This window comes from Terrapene carolina, unplaced genomic scaffold (assembly GCF_002925995.2).
Source record: "Terrapene carolina triunguis isolate 2854851 unplaced genomic scaffold, T_m_triunguis-2.0 Scaffold310, whole genome shotgun sequence".
In the NCBI taxonomy this organism is placed as follows: Eukaryota; Metazoa; Chordata; order Testudines; family Emydidae; genus Terrapene; species Terrapene triunguis.
The window spans coordinates 3,803,136-3,821,590 of NW_020664661.1; the positions used below are offsets into that span (position 1 = coordinate 3,803,136).

Genomic DNA, 18,455 nt, shown 5'->3' on the forward strand with positions numbered 1-18,455 from the left:
CCCCCCCCCCCCCCCCTTGAGTTCCAATATGATTTTTACCAGCTGGCATCTCATGACCCAGTGGATTAAATTGGGAATCAGAATCTGGTTTTGAAGGGCTGTTATCTCTTTGGTGGAGGTTGAAATACTGGGTGCCGAATACAAATGTTTTCATGGCCAATAAACCCTTCCAAGCACTGTTCCTGGACCACTGATTAGTGCAAGAACATTTCAATCTCTGTATAATGTCAACAAATGTTCTTTATCCGATTTGCCTGCTATCTGGATGATTCAAAGAAAAATGCCTTTCATTACTAACACATGAGAGATTCCTTCCCTAGCTAGTCACAGGGAATGCTGAGGAATAGGAGCAGCCTCAACTGCAGGCCAAACCTTAGGATTGAGGGACAAGTATTGTCTTCGCTTTCTATAATGCTTGTGATTTTAAGTGACCCCCAGAGTACCTTACTGTGATACAGAGGAAATGCTCCTCCACTCCAAAATAAAGCAGTCCCTGTTCAGTGTGGCATAAGATTAGAACAGGAAGTGAAGAAAACTGTATCCAGTTGAAACTGCAGGTGGGATTTTGTGTAGGAAAGTTGCCACTACTGGCCCGGACACTGTGTTTAACTCTTGTGGAAGATGCTAGGGGATCTTTAATAACCATAAGCGATCAAGACTCATTTGACATCTCCTCTGAATCATACCAGGAGATTGGTTCACTGCTAACTGGGCAGAATAACCAGCTCCACTTCTGCCCAATCTGTGTTTCTCTGAGATCCCCTTCTCTGGCCTGGCCCGGCCTGGCCCAGCTTAGCTTGTGGGAGTTGATGGGATAACAGCTTGAGGTAGTCAGGCGGCAGGCTGTACTCCCCTTGTTGCCATGCACTTGCCATGGCTAACAATATGTTTTTGCCCTGAACAGGTGGGTCCCCTGTTGAACATGATGATTAAGGGTCGGTATGACTAGTCCCTGGCCACCTGGGTGACTGACGGTGGAGCTGCTTCGTTCACGAGTAATGGAAGATACTGAGCGCTAGTATTGCACGCAGCACTTAAGACTGATGGGCTCCTGGCCCATCTTTGTCCCGTTCCACAACAATTAAGGGGACTACTGGAACTGCAAAACCATTAGCCCACCTCCTTCCCCCACTGTCATCCAACTGAATCTCCCAAGAAAGAACCTGCACTTAGTGAGCAAGAATCCAGCTTCCAATAAGTGTGTGTTTCCCCTGTCTGCCGAGACGAGGAATGTGGCATCTGGCACTCGAATGCTTTCCTTCTTTGGATTTTAATTTAAAGTGTTGAAAGAACAGTTTGGAAGGGAGCCAGGAGTGGTCTTGTTTCCTCAGGCCCAGTGGCTGGGTTTCTGTGATGGTGCTGGCAGTGAACGCAGTACCCCTGAAATCTGGGACAGTCAGTCTGGATAGCAGGAAGCCTTAGGTCCCATGATCCTGTTGTGTTAGAGGTCTTGTCCTTGCTGGGTCCTGGCACTGTCGGACAGCAGGAATGAGCATGTGATGACTTGTTTGAGGAGAAACTGGAAAGATGGTTTGGAAACCCCCCAGCCCCCTGCCAAGATGCAGTGCTCAGGGTATTGGGAGCTTGGTACCTAGCAGGGTGATCAAGTTGAATCCATACAGTGTGTGTGCACACAACACCACCCTTTGAGTCCTGCCTCTGTCAGATGGGTCACAGGAAACCTCCTCTCTCCCATTCACAGCAGAGCTCTTTGAGGAGTGAAGGTCTCCCTCTTTTCTCTAAAGCTGCAGCATGGTTAGAAGTGGATGTAACATGGTGAGGGAGACAGAGATTACGAGGGCACTCACCAAGTCTCCCATGATGAAGCCATGTCAAAATTGATCTCCTGGGGCCCTGAGACTGATGAATGCCCAGTTAAAATCAGCTTCCCTTTTCTCCACCGGGGGGTGCTGGCTTCCTGGACAAAACACAGAAAGTGCCCTTTACTGATTAACTCTGTGTGTTATGTTGTGAGGCTGTTGTGTTGCTCCCTTCCTTGTATGGTCACGTGAGGAGGTGGGGAGACTCTATTTCATACCTGTGTTCATTTTGTTTGAATCCTTTGTGTTCTCATACTTGGCACAGAAGTTTTCAGAATGAGAAGAGAGAGGCTACAGGAGCAGCAGAACTTCCTTTTAGAGTCCTGGCAATCGCCCTGAAAAACCAGCATGCCTTCCTAGTCCTTTTCCCTGCAGAGCCTTCCAAACTCACATGGAGCCTTGCCTTGCCTTGCACTGCTCTGCTGTTCCTGGGTGGGAAACTTGTGTACTGAACACGATTGTAATTGATCATCAAGATTAGCGAAGCTGGCTTGGATTCCATCTAATTCACCCTGCTGACCAGTGAAGGCTGTTCTCTTCACTATGTTTCCTAGTGCTTTGTCTCCTTGCCTGTTTAGGGCTGATTGTGACGTTTGGGTTTCTGTGAAGTGTGTAGCCCAGGGAGATGTCGTTTGGGAAACAGAATGATATCCATGGCTTGCCATGTCCCATCTTGTGCTGGGACAACTCTTGTACCGTTTACTGTGAACTTCTCTTATGCAGGAATAGAAGAAAGACTCAGCAAAACTGAGTTGTTGGACAGCATCTGGATGGAGCTTCAGTGTCTAGCTGTTGACCATCGCTATTTGTGGCTCTGGTACCAAGCGAGGTGTCTTGTTACCAAACACCCCTGTGTCCCTGACTTAGCAGTATGTAACCAAGGTCAAAGAGAGCAGCAGGAGATAAACTTCCTCTCCGGAGCACTGTCTAGATCAGAATGAAGGTCACTCAGCTGGATGCATGTCAACGCTCAGCCTTGGGGGAGGGGGGAAGGACCCTCTTCTGCCTTTGGCTGAAAGTGAAGCCTTCCCAAGAGTTTTTGGTGTGTGCAGTGTCTCTGCCCTTGGTTGGAAGACACTCAACTGGAATCTCACCTGCGTGCCAGTGTTGGGAGCACAGCAGTCTCAGCCAGTGTTCTGAGCAGCTCGTTGGGCACCACCAGCTCCTGAAGCTCAGCCTGGGAGTTCCAAGGGGCTCATGAAGGGAGAGGATGGTATATCTGGAACCTTGGGACCCTCTTTTCTTTATTTGCCAAAGGTCTAACTTTGAAGTGTCAGAACAGTTTTTGCTGCACTTGACTGGCATGAAAGCTCAGTTTACAATGCACTGATGGACTCTTCCCCCCCCCCCCTCTCCCTTTCCACCCTGTGCTTTCAGTGCCCCTGCCATGGTCTTGGGAAGCTGTGTATGTATGTGTGTGAGAGAAACACATGGTACCTTCTGAAATGTAGTTCTTAAATACAACCAATGTTGAACAACAGAAGTGTGTGGCTTTTATTCTGTATGAGTGCTGCTCCCTAAAGGAGAACGCCCCCAGGGAGGCATCTAATCAGGACTCCTGTGGGAAGCAACATGGAGCTGCCCACCCAGGCCGGTTGCAGATGGAGGTTAGAACTCAGGACTCTTTCACTTCAAATTGTTTGAATGAATTCAGCGCAGGTGAAAGCTGCCTGATTGACAGCCCTAGCCTCTGACATCCTTTATCCCCAGAGCAGGTGTATCAGGAGTAATAGCAGTGCAAGCTGTGAACACTGCCCCTCAAGCAGCCTTCCCTTGATCTGAAGGAACCATGCCTCTAAGAGTGAGAAGGGAGTCGAGTATATGGCTGATTCAATCCTTGACCTCTGAGAGCACTGTCAAGTCTAAATTGGTCCCCTTTGATTTATGGCCTTCAATATAGATTCTTGTCCTTTGGCAACAAGCATGAGAACTTTTCCCAGAGACCACCCAGTCACTGTCAGGTAGTCATGACTGTCAGTCAGCACCAGCATGTGCTGGAGATGCAGGCGCTGCATAGAGATGAAAAGCTGCATATCCCATTATCAGTCGCCTGAGCCATCTCATCCCCATTGGTGCAATCAGCCAATTCCTCACTTTATTTGGTAAGCAGCAGATCTGCACCTGGAGGTCCAGGTTAGTATTTGTCTGTGGGAGCCTGCCTGCACATGCTTCAGGTGTGCATCAACGCCTATGGGTGTTGCCTCATGTCTGTTACACTTCAAGGAAATGAGTGTATACAGGCCTGGTAGCTCATTATGAACTGTTGTGTGTATTCAGCCATCAGCGAAACCGCAATGGGTGGGAATTAATTTAGGTAACTACTGTGCAGGTGTAGTAAGCTGGGGAAGGGCTGGGTGGGTAAGATCAGGGCACTTCATGAAGGTATCTTGGGAACTTCCCTAACCCAATGTTCTGATTGGATTTTTGTGTTTAACCTGTAAAACACAACTGCAGAATGGGGGTGGTGAGTGTGTGATTGCTCTCAGGTCTCTTGGTATCTCTGTTTGAATGAGAGGAAATGGCAAATATGAGGTAATGGGAGTGGAGGGGGTGGTGGAGAGCTGGGCAGCTGGGTGACAGAGGTACTGGCAGTGGGTTACTTGGTCTGAGGAGCTCTAGCACAGTGCGGTCAGGTTATGGGTATGTGTGGGAGTGCCTGTCTTGACTCTGTCTAGTGTCTGCCCTGTGAGCATGCTTTTTATGTGAGTAACTTACTTTGGTGACAGGCCACAGTTCAGAAATGTCCACTTGCCCTTCGGTGGCTGCTTCCATCCACTGAACACAAAGCACCCTACAAACAAGCCTCACAACAGACCCGGGGGGGAGGAATTAGTCAATTTTTTCCAGATGTGGAAACTGAGGCACAAAGGTGAAGTGACTTGTGCGGGGTGTGTGTGTGTCAGAGCTCTGAGAAAAACACCCCTGATCTGACTCCTGTGGGTTTAATTTACATCCTTTTCTTGTCTCTTCTCTGGTTTGCTCTTTGTCTTCACCCCCTCCCCCGCTCTTTTGAAGGCAGATTCTCCTAGGGAAGCAGAAGGCCTCCTTTTGGCCATAGGGTTCCAGGCTGTATGTGCTTTCATGGCTGAACAGTGTCCTGTAGAAAGGTGGCAGGTTGCTACTGTCTTCATACAGATGAACTTCCCTGTGGCTGGCTGCTTTAAGGGGCATCAAGGGAGCAGGGAGGTCAGGCAGTAGCTTTCAAGGCATGGTATGCAGTCCATGATCATGCTGCTTTCCCAGCTCCCATAGTTGCAGCTTTCTGTTTCACAGCTTAGTGTGTTGCCCTGAGCCATTTATTAAGCCTCACAACTATCATGTGAGGTAGGAAATACTGTTTTCCCCTTCCACAGGGCTTTCCTTTAGTCTTCACCTTTATATTCCTACATCTCTGCTTCCCCCTCTGCCTCCTTCACCTCCTTTTTGTAAGGAGGTTCCTGGTGCGTTTCGATGGCTATTGGAGCTCACCTCCCTCCAGTTGAAGAGCTTGGCTTCTACCACCACGGTGTCTTGGGAGGTTGGAGGTCAGCGGGAAGCTTCCCTCTGAGGAGGTGAGCCATCACCACCTCCATTGTGCATTGTTTTGCTCTGCTGCTGCATGGGATGGGCTCTGAGATGAGCAAGCCAAGGAAGAAGGAGGCAAAGCTCTCGCTTTGGTGAGCACATGCAAAGTAAGTTCTAATTACTGCCTTGCAAGTCAAATATTTGTTGCGAGCAGAGGATTAATTGGCGGGGGAGGGAGCGGAAGTGGAGGCTCTCGGAGTGTAAGTGGAACAGATGCCCGGACGCCTTGGGGAAACGCAGCTTTCCTCTACAAATCAGAGCTTTAAATTACAAGGCTTTTACCAACGAGAACAGTTGTGGGAAGTCGTCTGCTCTCATTTGCGTAATGGCTTCTGTCACTGGTGATTAGACACAGGATGAAGGAAAAGAAATTTGACAATTAGGAATGAGCGATCATTAATCAGAATCTTTGTTAGGAGAATGCAAAAAGGGAGGAAAAATATCCCACAAACGATGGAAGCTGCCAACTTGGCCAGGCATTCCACAGCAAGGCAGCCTTCAGGCATGCAACTGGGAGTGTCAGTGTTGCTCTACAGCACCTCCTCTGCCCAGGTGAGGAGTAGCATTGAGGGGCTGTGAAGGGGACCACAGGCCTACTTCTGCTTGGCCAAAAAACGTTCAGGGAATCACCATGCGTGAAATCTTTCCCTTTGGTCAGTGCTTCCCAGCTGACTGCTCTGTAAGGAAGAGATCACATCACCGATCCATCTCCCTGCCACATTCAGCCACGTGGGCTCAGTTCTTAGGGCCCTGCTGCAAGCCTCCAGCAATAGGTGTGTGGACAGCTTAGCCTTGCAGAGAATTTTTCCTAAAGCCTCACTCAGATCAGTGGCTCACAAGGCAGAGAAGGGCCAGAGAGGTCTTGATTGACACATGTAAGATTAAGATGGGCAAAGTGAATGCTGCTCACACTCCCTTCCTGACAATGTTGCAGCATATGAGAACAAGGAGGCGGCTGATGGATGCATGACAGGCAAATAAAGAAGGGAGTGGTACCCACACAGCCTGTAGCCTCTCTCATTCACTAGCACAGGACATCATCCGGTCACATAGCATCAATGGCTAATTTGACCAGTGCTCACTAAACTGCCCACTTGTCTGCATCTCCTGCAACCATCTCCTTGGATGCTGCCCCTTCTTTCATGGAATGCCCTCTTTGAACTGATACATCAGGTTGCTGCACTCTCCTTCAGATCTCTCCTCTGGACTCACTTCTTTAATGCCAAGAAGAAATTAGCCGGCAACTAATGGGTATGTGGAGTGGCACTGGGGTATAGCTAATAGGTGCATATTTTTAAAAGCATATTATATCCTCTTGTATATTGTGATTGTCTTCCTCCTCTTTGTATGCTCTTTGTCTTGGATTGTAATTTCTGCTGGGTCTTCCTCTCTGTGTGGTGTGGGTGCTACTGGAGTACAAGTAATATCTGAAGTTCTGGATGCTGAAAAATAAAGGCTTTCAAAGCTCATCCTTCAGTATGTCAGCTGACTGCTGCATGGCTCAGGAAGGAATTCTCTCTATCCTTATAGCAGTACACAATTAGCTGTGAGCTTCAGGGGTGATGGACTCTTTCCTTTGAATCACTGGTTATTGGCAGAAGCAAGATACCAGACTGACATGATAGACCCGTTCTGTGATCTGGTGTTCCAAAGAACAAACAGTAGATAGGACCAGTATGTAGGAAAGGAATAGCTTAAACTTGTTCACACTCTGGTTTATAGGATCACCTTTGAGTTGGAGTGTTCACAAGATGCCAGGAAGCATGGATCCATAATAAAGTTAAAGGGACATCATTAACTGGTAATCTAGCCAGTTTAAAAAAAACGAGTTTTGTGTTTTCCTCTGCCCCCAAGTTCCCCAGCCAATTTTTGTCTTTTACAGTCACATTTTCCTGTTCTTAACGCTTTTCTCTCCCTGTTGCTGTGGGACAGACACTCAAAAACTTGAGAAAAGATAAAATGTACTATGCACAAAGTACTGTCAAATACATAGGGAATAAACTGATTTTTTCCCTTTGAGCTCTAAGTTCTAACAAGCCTAGATATTACCTGCACCATCAGTAGATAAACCAATTTCATACATAAATATAGTAGTAAATATTGATGATATGGTGGCATCCAAAGATCCCAGCAGGGGTTGTGGTCCTATTTTCTGAGTGCTGTACAAACACATGACACAATCTTTGCCCTGAAGGGCTTTGAGGGTGTTGCATTAATCTAAAGGGATCCTTTGAAATGCATAAAAACAACGAGGAGTCCGGTGACACCTTAAAGACTAACAGATTTATTTGGGCATAAGCTTTCGTGGGTAAAAAACTCACTTCTTCATGCATCTGAAGAAGTAGTTTTTTTACCACGAAAGCATATGCCCAAATAAATCTGTTAGTCTTTAAGGTGTCACCGGACTCCTCGTTGTTTTTGTGGATACAGACTAACACGGCTACCCCCTGATATTTGAAATGTATGTTTTCCTAATCCTACACAGTGATAAAAGTACAGTGCTTATGGCAGGGGCTGTAGCCCATCTAAACCAGTTTAATCTCCAAAAAAACAATCTTTAACCACTAGCTCCCTGTTCGGAGCCAAGCTGCCACCCAGGCTTCTCGTCTCCCTGTTCCCTGCCGGGTTTCTCGCCTCCTGGAGTGGGGAGCTGGACAGGGGCAGCATGGAGCCCTGCCAAGAGCCAATGTAAATAACACAGTGTCTACAAAGACACTAAACGTTGTCCTAACCAGGGCCGGCTCCAGGCACCAGCTTCTCAAGCAGGTGCTTGGGGCGGCCGTTCCGGACAGGGGCGGCAGTTCCAGGTATTCGGTGGCAATTCGGCGGACGGTCCCTCACTCCGCCTGGGAGTGAAGGACCTCCCGCCGAATTGCCGCCGCAGATCGCGATCGCGGCTTTTTTTTTTTTTTTTGGTTTTGGCTGCTTGGGGCGGCCAAAACCCTGGAGCCGGCCCTGGTCCTAACTACACCCACAAGAGGCGTAGGGCTTATGTCAAGGTGGAGTTGTTATGTCTGTGTAGTAGGGCACTTACATTGGCAGGAGAAAGGCTGTAGTGTAGACACTGACATAATTAGGTCAACGTAACTGCCTTACATCAACCTAACTGTGTAGTGTAGAGCAGGCCTGAGTGTACAGCACCTCACACAATGGAGCCCCAATCCAATTTTGATTGTGGCTCTGGGTGTATTAATACAATTCTCTCTGAAATTGCCCAAGGGGTGTAGCTGTACAGTCCCTCCTACACACTCCTCAGTCATCACCATTCGTGGTAATGGCGCATCTAGTTTTCATCAAAATATAAGAATGGCCATACTGGGTCAGACCCATGGCCCATCTAGTCCAGTGTCCTGTCTTCTGACAATGGCCAATGTCAGATACTTCAAAGGGAACAAACAGAACAGGGCAATCATCAAGTGATCCATTCCTGTTGTCCAGTCCCAGCATCGGGCAGTCAGAGGCCTAGGGCCACCCAGAGTATGGGGTTGCATCTCTGACCATCTTGGCTAATGGCCATTGATGAACCTATCCTCCATGAACTTATCTCATTCTTTATTGAAGCCAGTTATAGTCTTGGCCTTCACAACAGCCTGTGGGCAAAACAAAATGCAGACAGGTCTTTTTTCATGCACCAAAGTTAGCACTGTTCTAAGGAGCCTCTGCCCTTCCCTTCTGCCTTTGGAGGATCCAGGCCTAGTCCTGGGTGTGTGTGATAACTCCTACCACTTATATGGCAACCATCAGCAGAAGATCTCCAAGTTCCGGATAGCCATTTATTAAGCATCACAACCACACTGTGAGGTAGGTAATGTTATGCAAAATTGGGCCAGCTATTAAGATTAGGGAGGACTAATGACCCACCAGAGTTTGGCAGAAAGCAGCACGTGTATTATACTGATAGCTAAGCTCAAAAGAAGGGGTGGGGGGGGGTCACATTCACATTCACACTCGCATACTCACACTCTCAGGACAGGCACGGCACTGGAGATGTCAGGATCCTTCAAGGTAAGCGTCCCACAGCATAGCGATGGACGATATGATGAAGGTAAGTCTTCCCGAGGCACGATGGAATGCAACGCGGCGAACCACTGGCCAGGCAGTCCAGGCGAAGGGCCATCATGGGAGGTACAATCTTGTGAGTGCACTCCTGAGCACATGGCCCCTTCCCCTTTTAAGGACCTGCTCCTCATGGCCTGCTACTAGAGATGACTTGGCTGCATCTGGTTGGTCATACTCCACCTCGGGCAGTGTCCATGCATTGGGCATGTGATCGCTGCCTAATCAGAGTCCCAGACACCTTGTCTACCTCGGAGCTCTTCTGATCTTCTAGCTGCTCAAGCACCCCGTTCCTCCCACAAGCATTCCAGGAGGGTGGGGGAGGGGGAAAGCCACTTCACAGGTATTTAAAGAGGGAAAGGAGACAAAAGGGGTGGGGGGAAGGTGTAACAGACCTTTTGAACATACAGGTTATACAGAGCATAGTTATACAGAGCATACAGATCACTGCTGCTCCTACAACAGGTAAGTAGAACAGTGATTGCCTCTTGCCACAGGGAACTCAAGCAACTTGCCAAAGGCATCACAGCAACTCACTAGCAGAGCTGGGACTAGAACACATGCCTGTGAGGTAGGGTGACCAGATAGCAAGTGTGAAAAATTGGGACACTTTTTTGTGGGGGAAGGAGTTCTAATTGCCTATATAAGACAAAGACTCTAATGGTGGGAGGTCTAGTCATCCTAGCCTGAGGTCTCCTGTCCTTTTCCATACCATGGAAATACAAATACATTAGAAGCAAGAGGAAGACCAAGGACAGAGTAGGCCCGTTACTCAATTGTTGGGAGAGAGACAATAACAGAAAATGTGGAAATGGCAGAGTGCTTAATGACTTCTTTGTTTCAGTTTTCACCAAAAAGGTTGGTGGCAATTGGCTATCTAACATAGTGAATACCAGTGAAAATGAGGTAGGATCAGAGTCTAAAATAGGGAAATAACAAGTCAAAAATTACTTAGACAAGTTAGATGTCTTCAAATCATCAGAGCCTGATGAAATGCATCCTAGAATATTTAAGGAGCTGACTGAGGAGCTATCTGAGCCATTAGCAATTATCTTTGAAAAGTCATGGAAGACGGGAGACATTCCAGAAGACTGGAAAAGGGGCAAATATAGTGCCCATCTAGAAAAAAGGAAATGACAACCTGGGGAATTACAGACCAGTCAGCTTAACTTCCCTGCCCAGAAAAATAATGGAGCAAATAATTAAGCAATCAATTTGCAAACACCTAGAAGATAATAAGGTGATAAATAACAGTCTGCATGGATTTGTCAAGAACAAATTATGTCAAACCAACCTGATAGCTTTCTTTGACAGGATAACAAGCCTTATGGATAGCGGGGAAGTGGTAGATGTGGTATATCTTGACTTTAGTAAGGCTTTTGATACTGTCTCGCATGACCGTCTCATAAACAAACTAGGGAAATACAACCTAGAAGGAGTTATTACAAGGCGGGTGCGTAACTGGTTGGAAAATCGTTCCCAGAGAGTAGTTATCAGTGGTTCACAGTCATGCTGGAAGGGCATAACAAGTGGGGTCCCCCAGGGATCAGTTCTGGGTCTAGTTCTGTTCAATATTTTCATCAATGATTTAGAAAATGGCATAGAGAATGCACTTATAAAGTTTTTGGACGATACCAAGCTGGGAGGGGTTGCAAGTGCGTTGGAGGATAGGATTAAAATTCAGAATGATCTGGAGAAATGGTCTGAAGTAAATAGGATGAATTTTAATAAGGACAAATGCAAAGTACTCCACTTAGGAAGGAACAATCAGTTGCACACATACAAAATGGGAAATGACTGCCTAGGAAGGAGTACTGCGGAAAGGGATCTGGGGCTCATAGTGGATCACAAGCTAAATATGAGTCAACAATGTAACGCTATTGCAAAAAAAGCAAACATCATTCTGAGATGTATTAGCAGGAGTATTGTAAGCAAGACACAAGAAGTAATTCTTCCGCTCTACTCTGTGCTGATAAGGCCTCAACTGGAATATTCTGTCCAGTTCTGGGCGCCACATTTCAGGAAGGAAGTGGACAAATTGGAGAAAGTCCAGAGAAGAGCAACAAAAATGATTAAAGGTCTAGAAAACATGATCTATGAGGGAAGATTGAAAAATTGGGTTTGTTTAGTCTGGAGAAGAGAAGACTGAGAGGGAACATAACAGTTTTCAAGTACATAAAAGGATTTTACGAGGAGGAGGGAGAAAAATTGTTCTTCTTAATCTCTCAGGGTAGGACAAGAAGCAATGGGCTTAAATTGCAGCAAGGACTGTTTAGGTTGGACATTAGGAAAAACTTCCTAACTGTCAGAGTGGTTAAGCACTGGAATAAATTGCCTAGGGAGGTTGTGGAATCTCCATCATTAGGGATTTTTAAGAGCAGGTTGGACAAACACCTGTCAGGGATGGTCTAGATAATACTTAGACCTGCCTTGAGTGCAGGGGACTGGACTAGATGACCTCTCAAGGTCCCTTCCAGTTCTATGATTCTTTGGCCCCATAGTACAATAGAGAAGTGTCAGGGGTCCCTCCTATCTAGCCGTAAAGGAAGTGGAAAGTGGTCATGTCCCCCTATACCTGCTTGTGAGCCCCAGGTTGAAGATCAGACAACAGAAATTATTGTTGATCAACTCGATCTGAATGTGCTAAAAACTGGTCTTACTGATGCTGAGCTGCAGGACTGAAATGCAGGTCTTAGTACAAAGGAAAAAAAAAAGACAATTCTGAGTTCAACCATCCTATGTTCCATGAACTTACTTCCATCACTGTGGTGCAATGAACTGTGACACAAAACAGGATTGGGTTAGAAATCTGGATCTCCAGTTGGAACAACTTGCCAAAGGTTGTGATGGATTCTGCACTGGTGGAAATGTTTAAATTAAGATTGGATGGGGTTTTTTCCCCCTAAAAGAGATGCTCTAGTTCTGGCAAATTAATTCAGGGAAGACTTATGGCCTGTGGCATGCAGGAGGTCAGTCTACAAGAAGATAATGGAAATGCTAAAAGGGAAGGAAGAAGTCAGCCACTTTTCAGTTTTTCCTTTGGTTCTGGGCATTCTCTGACCTTTAGCATGTTGGCTAAGTAATGGAAAGCTTCCACAGTTTCTCTGACTTTTTAGCTTTGTGTGTGGTCTAGTTCTTTAATTAGATCAAACCAGACTTCTACTGAGACTGCGATAGTAGCAGCATCAACAACCTGTAATCTATGAAGTCCTCCTGAAACCACGTGCAATTGTTTTTGTAAACTTAATTTCTTTACAGCGAGTCCCTTGTTGTGGGAAGCATATGTCATGTTCTGACTGACGTGTTCACTGGAAACTTAATGTATGGTAGCTGGATAAAAATATAGAGACAAACTTCAGAGATTGTAGCGGGGTGGTCACCCCGCTCATGCCCTGAAGGGCTTAAAACAGCCCTGGGAGAGGGCTGGGGAAAAGCTAGGCTGATTGGGGGAAGCAGCCACAGGTGGGGCCACACCCCAATCAGGCCACGGCTGGCCCTATAAGAGGGCTGTGGGCCAGATACTGGGGGACACTCTCTAGCTTCAGAAGGAGAAGGACCTGGCTGCCTGGGAGCTGAGAAGGGTACCTAGGGTGGAGCAGTGCTAGGGAAGGGCAGAGAGAGCTGGGGAGCTCCAGCCTAGGAAAACCCCAGGCTGCAGGCCTAGTTAAAGGCCTACAAATAGGCACTAGGGCTGCAGAGAGGCAGCCCAGCGATAGGCAAAGGCAGCAGGTCCTAACCCCCTTGCCAATGATGAGAGGTTTACAGACTGCAGTCTGCCCCAGGGAGCGGGGGCTAGATGATGACTGGCAGTAGCTACTGAGGCAAGGTAGGGATAGAGGGTTGGGGGTTCCCCTGAGAGGGGAGATCCAGAGACAGTGGGTTGCTGCTGGGGGCAGAACCCAGAAGTAGAAGGGCACCGGGGTCCAGGAGGGACACGGGGGCCAGCAGCAGGTGAGCCAGTGACCCGCAGAGGGCGCTCTGCGCTGAAAAGAGCTAATTCCAGAGACGACCAGCAGGAGGTGCCGCACCTGTGAGTTGTCGCCCCACCACAGAGATGTATAAATTTTAAGGCTCACTCTGATTGTTTTCTGACCTCCTGCATAATATAGAATTTCACCCATGATTCCTGCAGCCAGCCCATATCTTGAGGTTGAGCTGGAGAGTACGTGTTAGAAAGAGATCCCATCTTGATTTAAAGCCTTCAAGTGAGGGAGAATCTATCACATCCCTAGGTGAGTTATTCTGGTGGTTAATTACCCTTGAAGTTATAAACTTCACCTTATTTGAAGTGTTGTGGAAAAAGTCACCCACACATTGATTTTAGTTCACAGACTCAAGCCTGAGGCCTGTTTATTGAATACATACCAATGCGTTGGGGGTAGCAGTTTGAGAACTACTCCCCCGATCCGGAGTACAATTTGCCTTTTAAAAGCCAAAAACCACAAACATATTACACGGGCTTCTTTGTGGTTTCCAATACTGTCATTACTTGGCATCATTCGGGGAGTATTCTCGGCAGGGTGCATATTACACAATGGGGGTTTTATGACAGTACACGAGGGGGGAGCATGATCAGTTATTTTAGCTACTTACTACATTGCTTATTGCTTCATACAAGCGGTTATTATATTTCACCAGCCATGAACATATTTCATTAGTGCTGTTGCTGGGGCTTTTCATTCTTTCCCTCCTTGGCCCCCCTCCCTCCTCTGGTCATGACCCTTGACCGACACTGGCAGAGAACGTGACACTTAGTCTGGTTCAGGCTTGCGGCCTGTAAGGCGAGTCTATGCCTGTGACCTGATCAGTGCAAGGGGTACCGGCCAGGCCTATTTTCCCACAGAAGTCTCAAACTATTATTTCTAGTCTTCCGGAGTGTTCCACCAAGTGTCAGTGGGAAGCTGGACCATTGGTCCTCTTTCAAATTGATTCAACCAATTATGAGGCCCCCACCCCTTTTCTAAGCCATGTGAGCTCAGGGAAGGAAGAAACCAATACCCAGAAATTCAGTCAGCAGGAGCAGAGAAGAGAGGGTGCAGAGTGTAAGGGCTGCTGATGTTATCGGTGGCCAACGAGTTTTTTTCAGTCTGGACATTTCTCCCCATCTCCTGACTGGCTGGGTGTTTGTTCCAGTTCCCTCCCCACTCCTTCTGCCCTCCACGCTTCCATTCTCCCCCTTTCTCCCTGTAGTCCCCTCCTTTCGTTGGCATCTGTTTTAGCTAACTTCCTCCCAACAAAACCCTGCCCTGCCCCCCAATTTAAAAAAGCTGCCAAAAAATCATGCACTATTGTGACACTTGCAGATCATCCCACTGATCACTATACTCACACGACATCCCTTACCCCACCTTTTGTCTGGTCTGTTTAGACTGTAAACTCTCCAGGGCAGGGGCTGTCTCTGATTTTGTTTCTGCCCAGCACCTAGCACAATGGGGCCCTGGTCTCCATTAGGGTTGGCATGATCATAATTCAAATAATAAATAATGAAGTTGGTAGCAGCTGTGAAACAGTCTTGATCTTCTTGTGTTTTAGTTTACATCTTTCTCAACCAGGGTTCAGTAGTGTGGCAAGCTCAGATGTCAGCCTGGTTGGGTATCTGCACCTGAGAAGTTTGCTAAGAGAGTGAAAATAAGAAGTTGAGAGAGTGGCTAAAACTTCTTTGCCATATATATTTTTTTCTGCATTCTTTGATGGGTATCTGCAGCAGCTTGGATACAATACTCTGCTCTTCCACTTCAACAAGCAAAGTTTCATTCAGTGGCTCAATTGATCTTGAAGAGGCTGGAGACACCGATTTTCTGCTCACTTTGAGGTAAGCAGGAATCTGTTCTGTCTTGCTACTTAACAACTCTTGACAATGTTTACTCCTTACTTCAGAAGAATTATCTGTTTCCATTACCATGTTCCTTCACTTACTCGTTTCCTATCACTTCCTTCAACTCTAGACTCCAGAGAAATTCATGCACGGATGTTTAGTAATCACTAAGCCCTAATTACCCTTTTGCACTATCCATCAGCAGTTTTCACACTTACTGCGGATTTAGAATGAAAAATAATCATTTACAAAACTCCCAAACCGTAAGAACTCTCCCTCCCCTTCCCCCCCTCCCCCCCCAAAAAGAAAAAACGTTTTGGAAGGGATATAAACAGGAAATGATCAGAATTCGAGGGAATGATGAAAGAACTCAAATTTTATCCCGTTTTTTCACTGAAATTATAAAATCCAAAACACTGTTGGCCAGCTTTAATATAAACCCTCCTGCTTCAGTGCAGAAGCCAATTCGGGGTCAGGACACTTTTCTTGGAGAGAGGCTATTCCCATAACAACCTACTGCAAAGTTTCTTGTACCTTCCTCTGAAGCATCTGGTTGGTAGGTATTGTCAGACACAAAAGGAATTCTCTTGCGGAAGTTCTCTGGCCTGTGTTACGCAAGAGGTCAGACTAGATGATCACAATGGTTCCGTCTGGCCTTCGAATCTCCGACCATTCTGGCAGCTTCTGTGTTCCTAAAATGCTAGACTCAAGCTGGCTGCTTATGCTTTTTTAGCATGAATAGCACAAGAAGCATTGCCACAGCTACATCCTAGTGGAGACTCTTGAAAGACACCCTCCTAGCACTTCCAACTATCACAAAGGCCTCTAGTAAAATCAGTGCCCAACAGCTGGAATCAATTGTATCGTTTCTCATGGTGGCAAGGAATCCCCATGCCCACCCGCACCAGAATCTAAACTCGGCTCTAGAGAGGGCTCCCTGTGAGTAGAGCTTCCTCACTGAGCCCGACTCTAGACAGGGCTTGCATGAGTCATAATCCTGGTCTTCTGGCTTTGGTTTTGTTGTTTCTCTGTTTTTTTAGCATCTCAGTTTATTACCTGTTGTCAGATGCTACCGATGTGGTGCTCTGGTTGCTTCTATGTTGATGTCACTCGGCTGCGTGCGTGTGTTTCCTCTGTGTGCTGCCCCAGCTCTGCGCAGATAGCTGACACAGCAAACCCGACGAGAACCCCAATAACCACAGAGTCTAGTAAGATGCAAAGTCACTTCGGACTAGGTTTATTGCGATCTTGGACACAATTGCAGTTCCCCGTAGATTACTTAGTCTACCGGGCATACTACTAATAGATGCCTCTTGGCAAGGACCCGGCTCAGTGGCGGGACTTTCCACTGCCCCCGTGGCCGGACAAAGACACCACCCCAGGGATACATTTTTATACACAGGTACAAACAAGTTACACATCACTCCTGACGTATTGAGGTGCAACCCCTCTACGCAGCAAAGTACAACCCTTCTACGTAGTAAGGTGCCACCTCTCACCTTGTACATGTTGGTTCGATCTATCCATCATTTTACCCTTTTGCCCCTGTCATTGGGATGGGTCGGCCTGTTCCATGTTATCTGTGGAATGTTCCAGGAGTGTTTTAATATCTAGTGTTCAGTACTTTTTAGGTATGTATCTTTTTGCAGCATCAGCCCTTTCCTTGCCAGCTTCTGTGAGCAGGGCCTGCCTCTGGCTCACAGCTTAACTTTGCTTTATGTTAGCAAAGTCTTGACCATTACTTTAGTTCAGGCCTTAGGCCTCATACCATGCCTCTGATACCAAGGTTTATCTCTCAGGGCCTCCTCTTACTACATTACCAAGTAGCCTTTAGAATAAGTGCATGAGTGCTGAACAACCAAACCAAGTTGGAGCTGCTCTAGCCAGTTCTCAATCCAGTGACTCACTCTCTTCCAGAATCCCAAAGTTGGCTGCTCCCCCAGCTGCCTCAAACAAGTCCTTTCTGTTTGAAACTTCTTGTGCATCAGGCAATGTTTGCATGTGGAAAGCTTGAGGTTAATCGGACGAGCCATTCTGGAGCGTTCAGAAAGTAGAGAAAAGGATGATTTTTTTTTCTTTCAAAGTCTGTTCTGACTTTTTGGGTAGTGTCTTGTCCAAAGAACAGTTTGGTCTGGAACCACCACAGTTGTTGGGTTCATTTGCCTCAATGAAGGCTAGAGTTTTTGTTTTTGTTTTGAAAGGTTGGATGACTCAATGGGAGATATTTGTGTAATGACCATTATCTTTGACAGAGGATTGAACCAGGAACCTCCAGAACTAAAAGCATCAGCCTGTGTACGTTGAGCCCAAGTGACAAACCTGCATTAAATGCAGACCACACAAGTTGCATTTCCTGAGGTTTGGCTGTATTCCCCAAAGGAATTCAAAATGAAACAGAAAATCAACCCCAAACCTACTCCCCGAGCTTGGCTGCTCCCAGCATTCCTCCTTGAGAACTGCTCAGCCCGCATACTTGTTCCTCTATCTCAGAGCTGCTTTCACCTCCCTTATATTCCCATGGGGGCAAGAAGCCGCTTGCAACTGTGTGTTAGCAAAACACACAAACACTTTCCAGCAGGATTGCCAGATGCTCAGGGTGAGAATGTTGGGCAAATGCTAGCAACCTGTTCTAGGGAGTGGAGCTGGGGGGCCTGGAATTTGCCAGCCTGGAGTTTGGCAGCCTCTGCTTGTGAAGCTATGCTTGTATGCCAGCATTCACAGGGCTGTTCATGTGGATCTGGCACTGTGTGGGGCTCCCCTATGAGCCTGCCACTCCCAAGACAGCGTTCACAGGGTTTTGGGGGCCTGGCACTGGTGAACCTGCATTCAGTTGGTGCTGTACGTGGAACTGGTGGTCCTGGGGTAGCGGTCTGAGCTTGTGATGGCTCCATAGGCTTGGACCCAGGCCTGGATCTTGTGGTTCTGATTCTGGTGTCGGAGGGTCGCACTTCCTGCCCAGTCATCTTCTGGCTTTCTCCTCTCCCCCTGTATCTCTGGGCATGCGACTATGAGCCTCTTGAGTTGCTTGTTCCCATCTCCTCTCCAAGCACAAAGGTAATATTGTATTTATTTAAATCCCCTGCTCTTCCCATGTATTTATAGATCTCCCCTGTCCCATCTGTCTTCCTCTCCTTCTTCCCATTCTCTTTCCCTCCCTCCCCCCCAATACTCTGTAAGCTATTAATCATTTTGACAGGCTC

General features: G+C 47.1%; 1 protein-coding gene across 1 annotated transcript in view; it reads left to right on the forward strand.

Annotated features, from left to right (window-relative positions):
- Window positions 1-4,010, forward strand: part of HIF1AN (hypoxia inducible factor 1 subunit alpha inhibitor) — a 13,061-nt gene extending 9,051 nt beyond the window's left edge. Inside the window, exon 8 of the mRNA XM_026657768.1 lies at window positions 905-4,010. Coding sequence (XP_026513553.1) covers window positions 905-949 — 45 coding nt within the window. The 3' untranslated portion in view covers window positions 950-4,010. The remainder of the gene's footprint in view (window positions 1-904) is intronic.
- The last annotated feature ends 14,445 nt before the right edge of the window (window positions 4,011-18,455 follow it).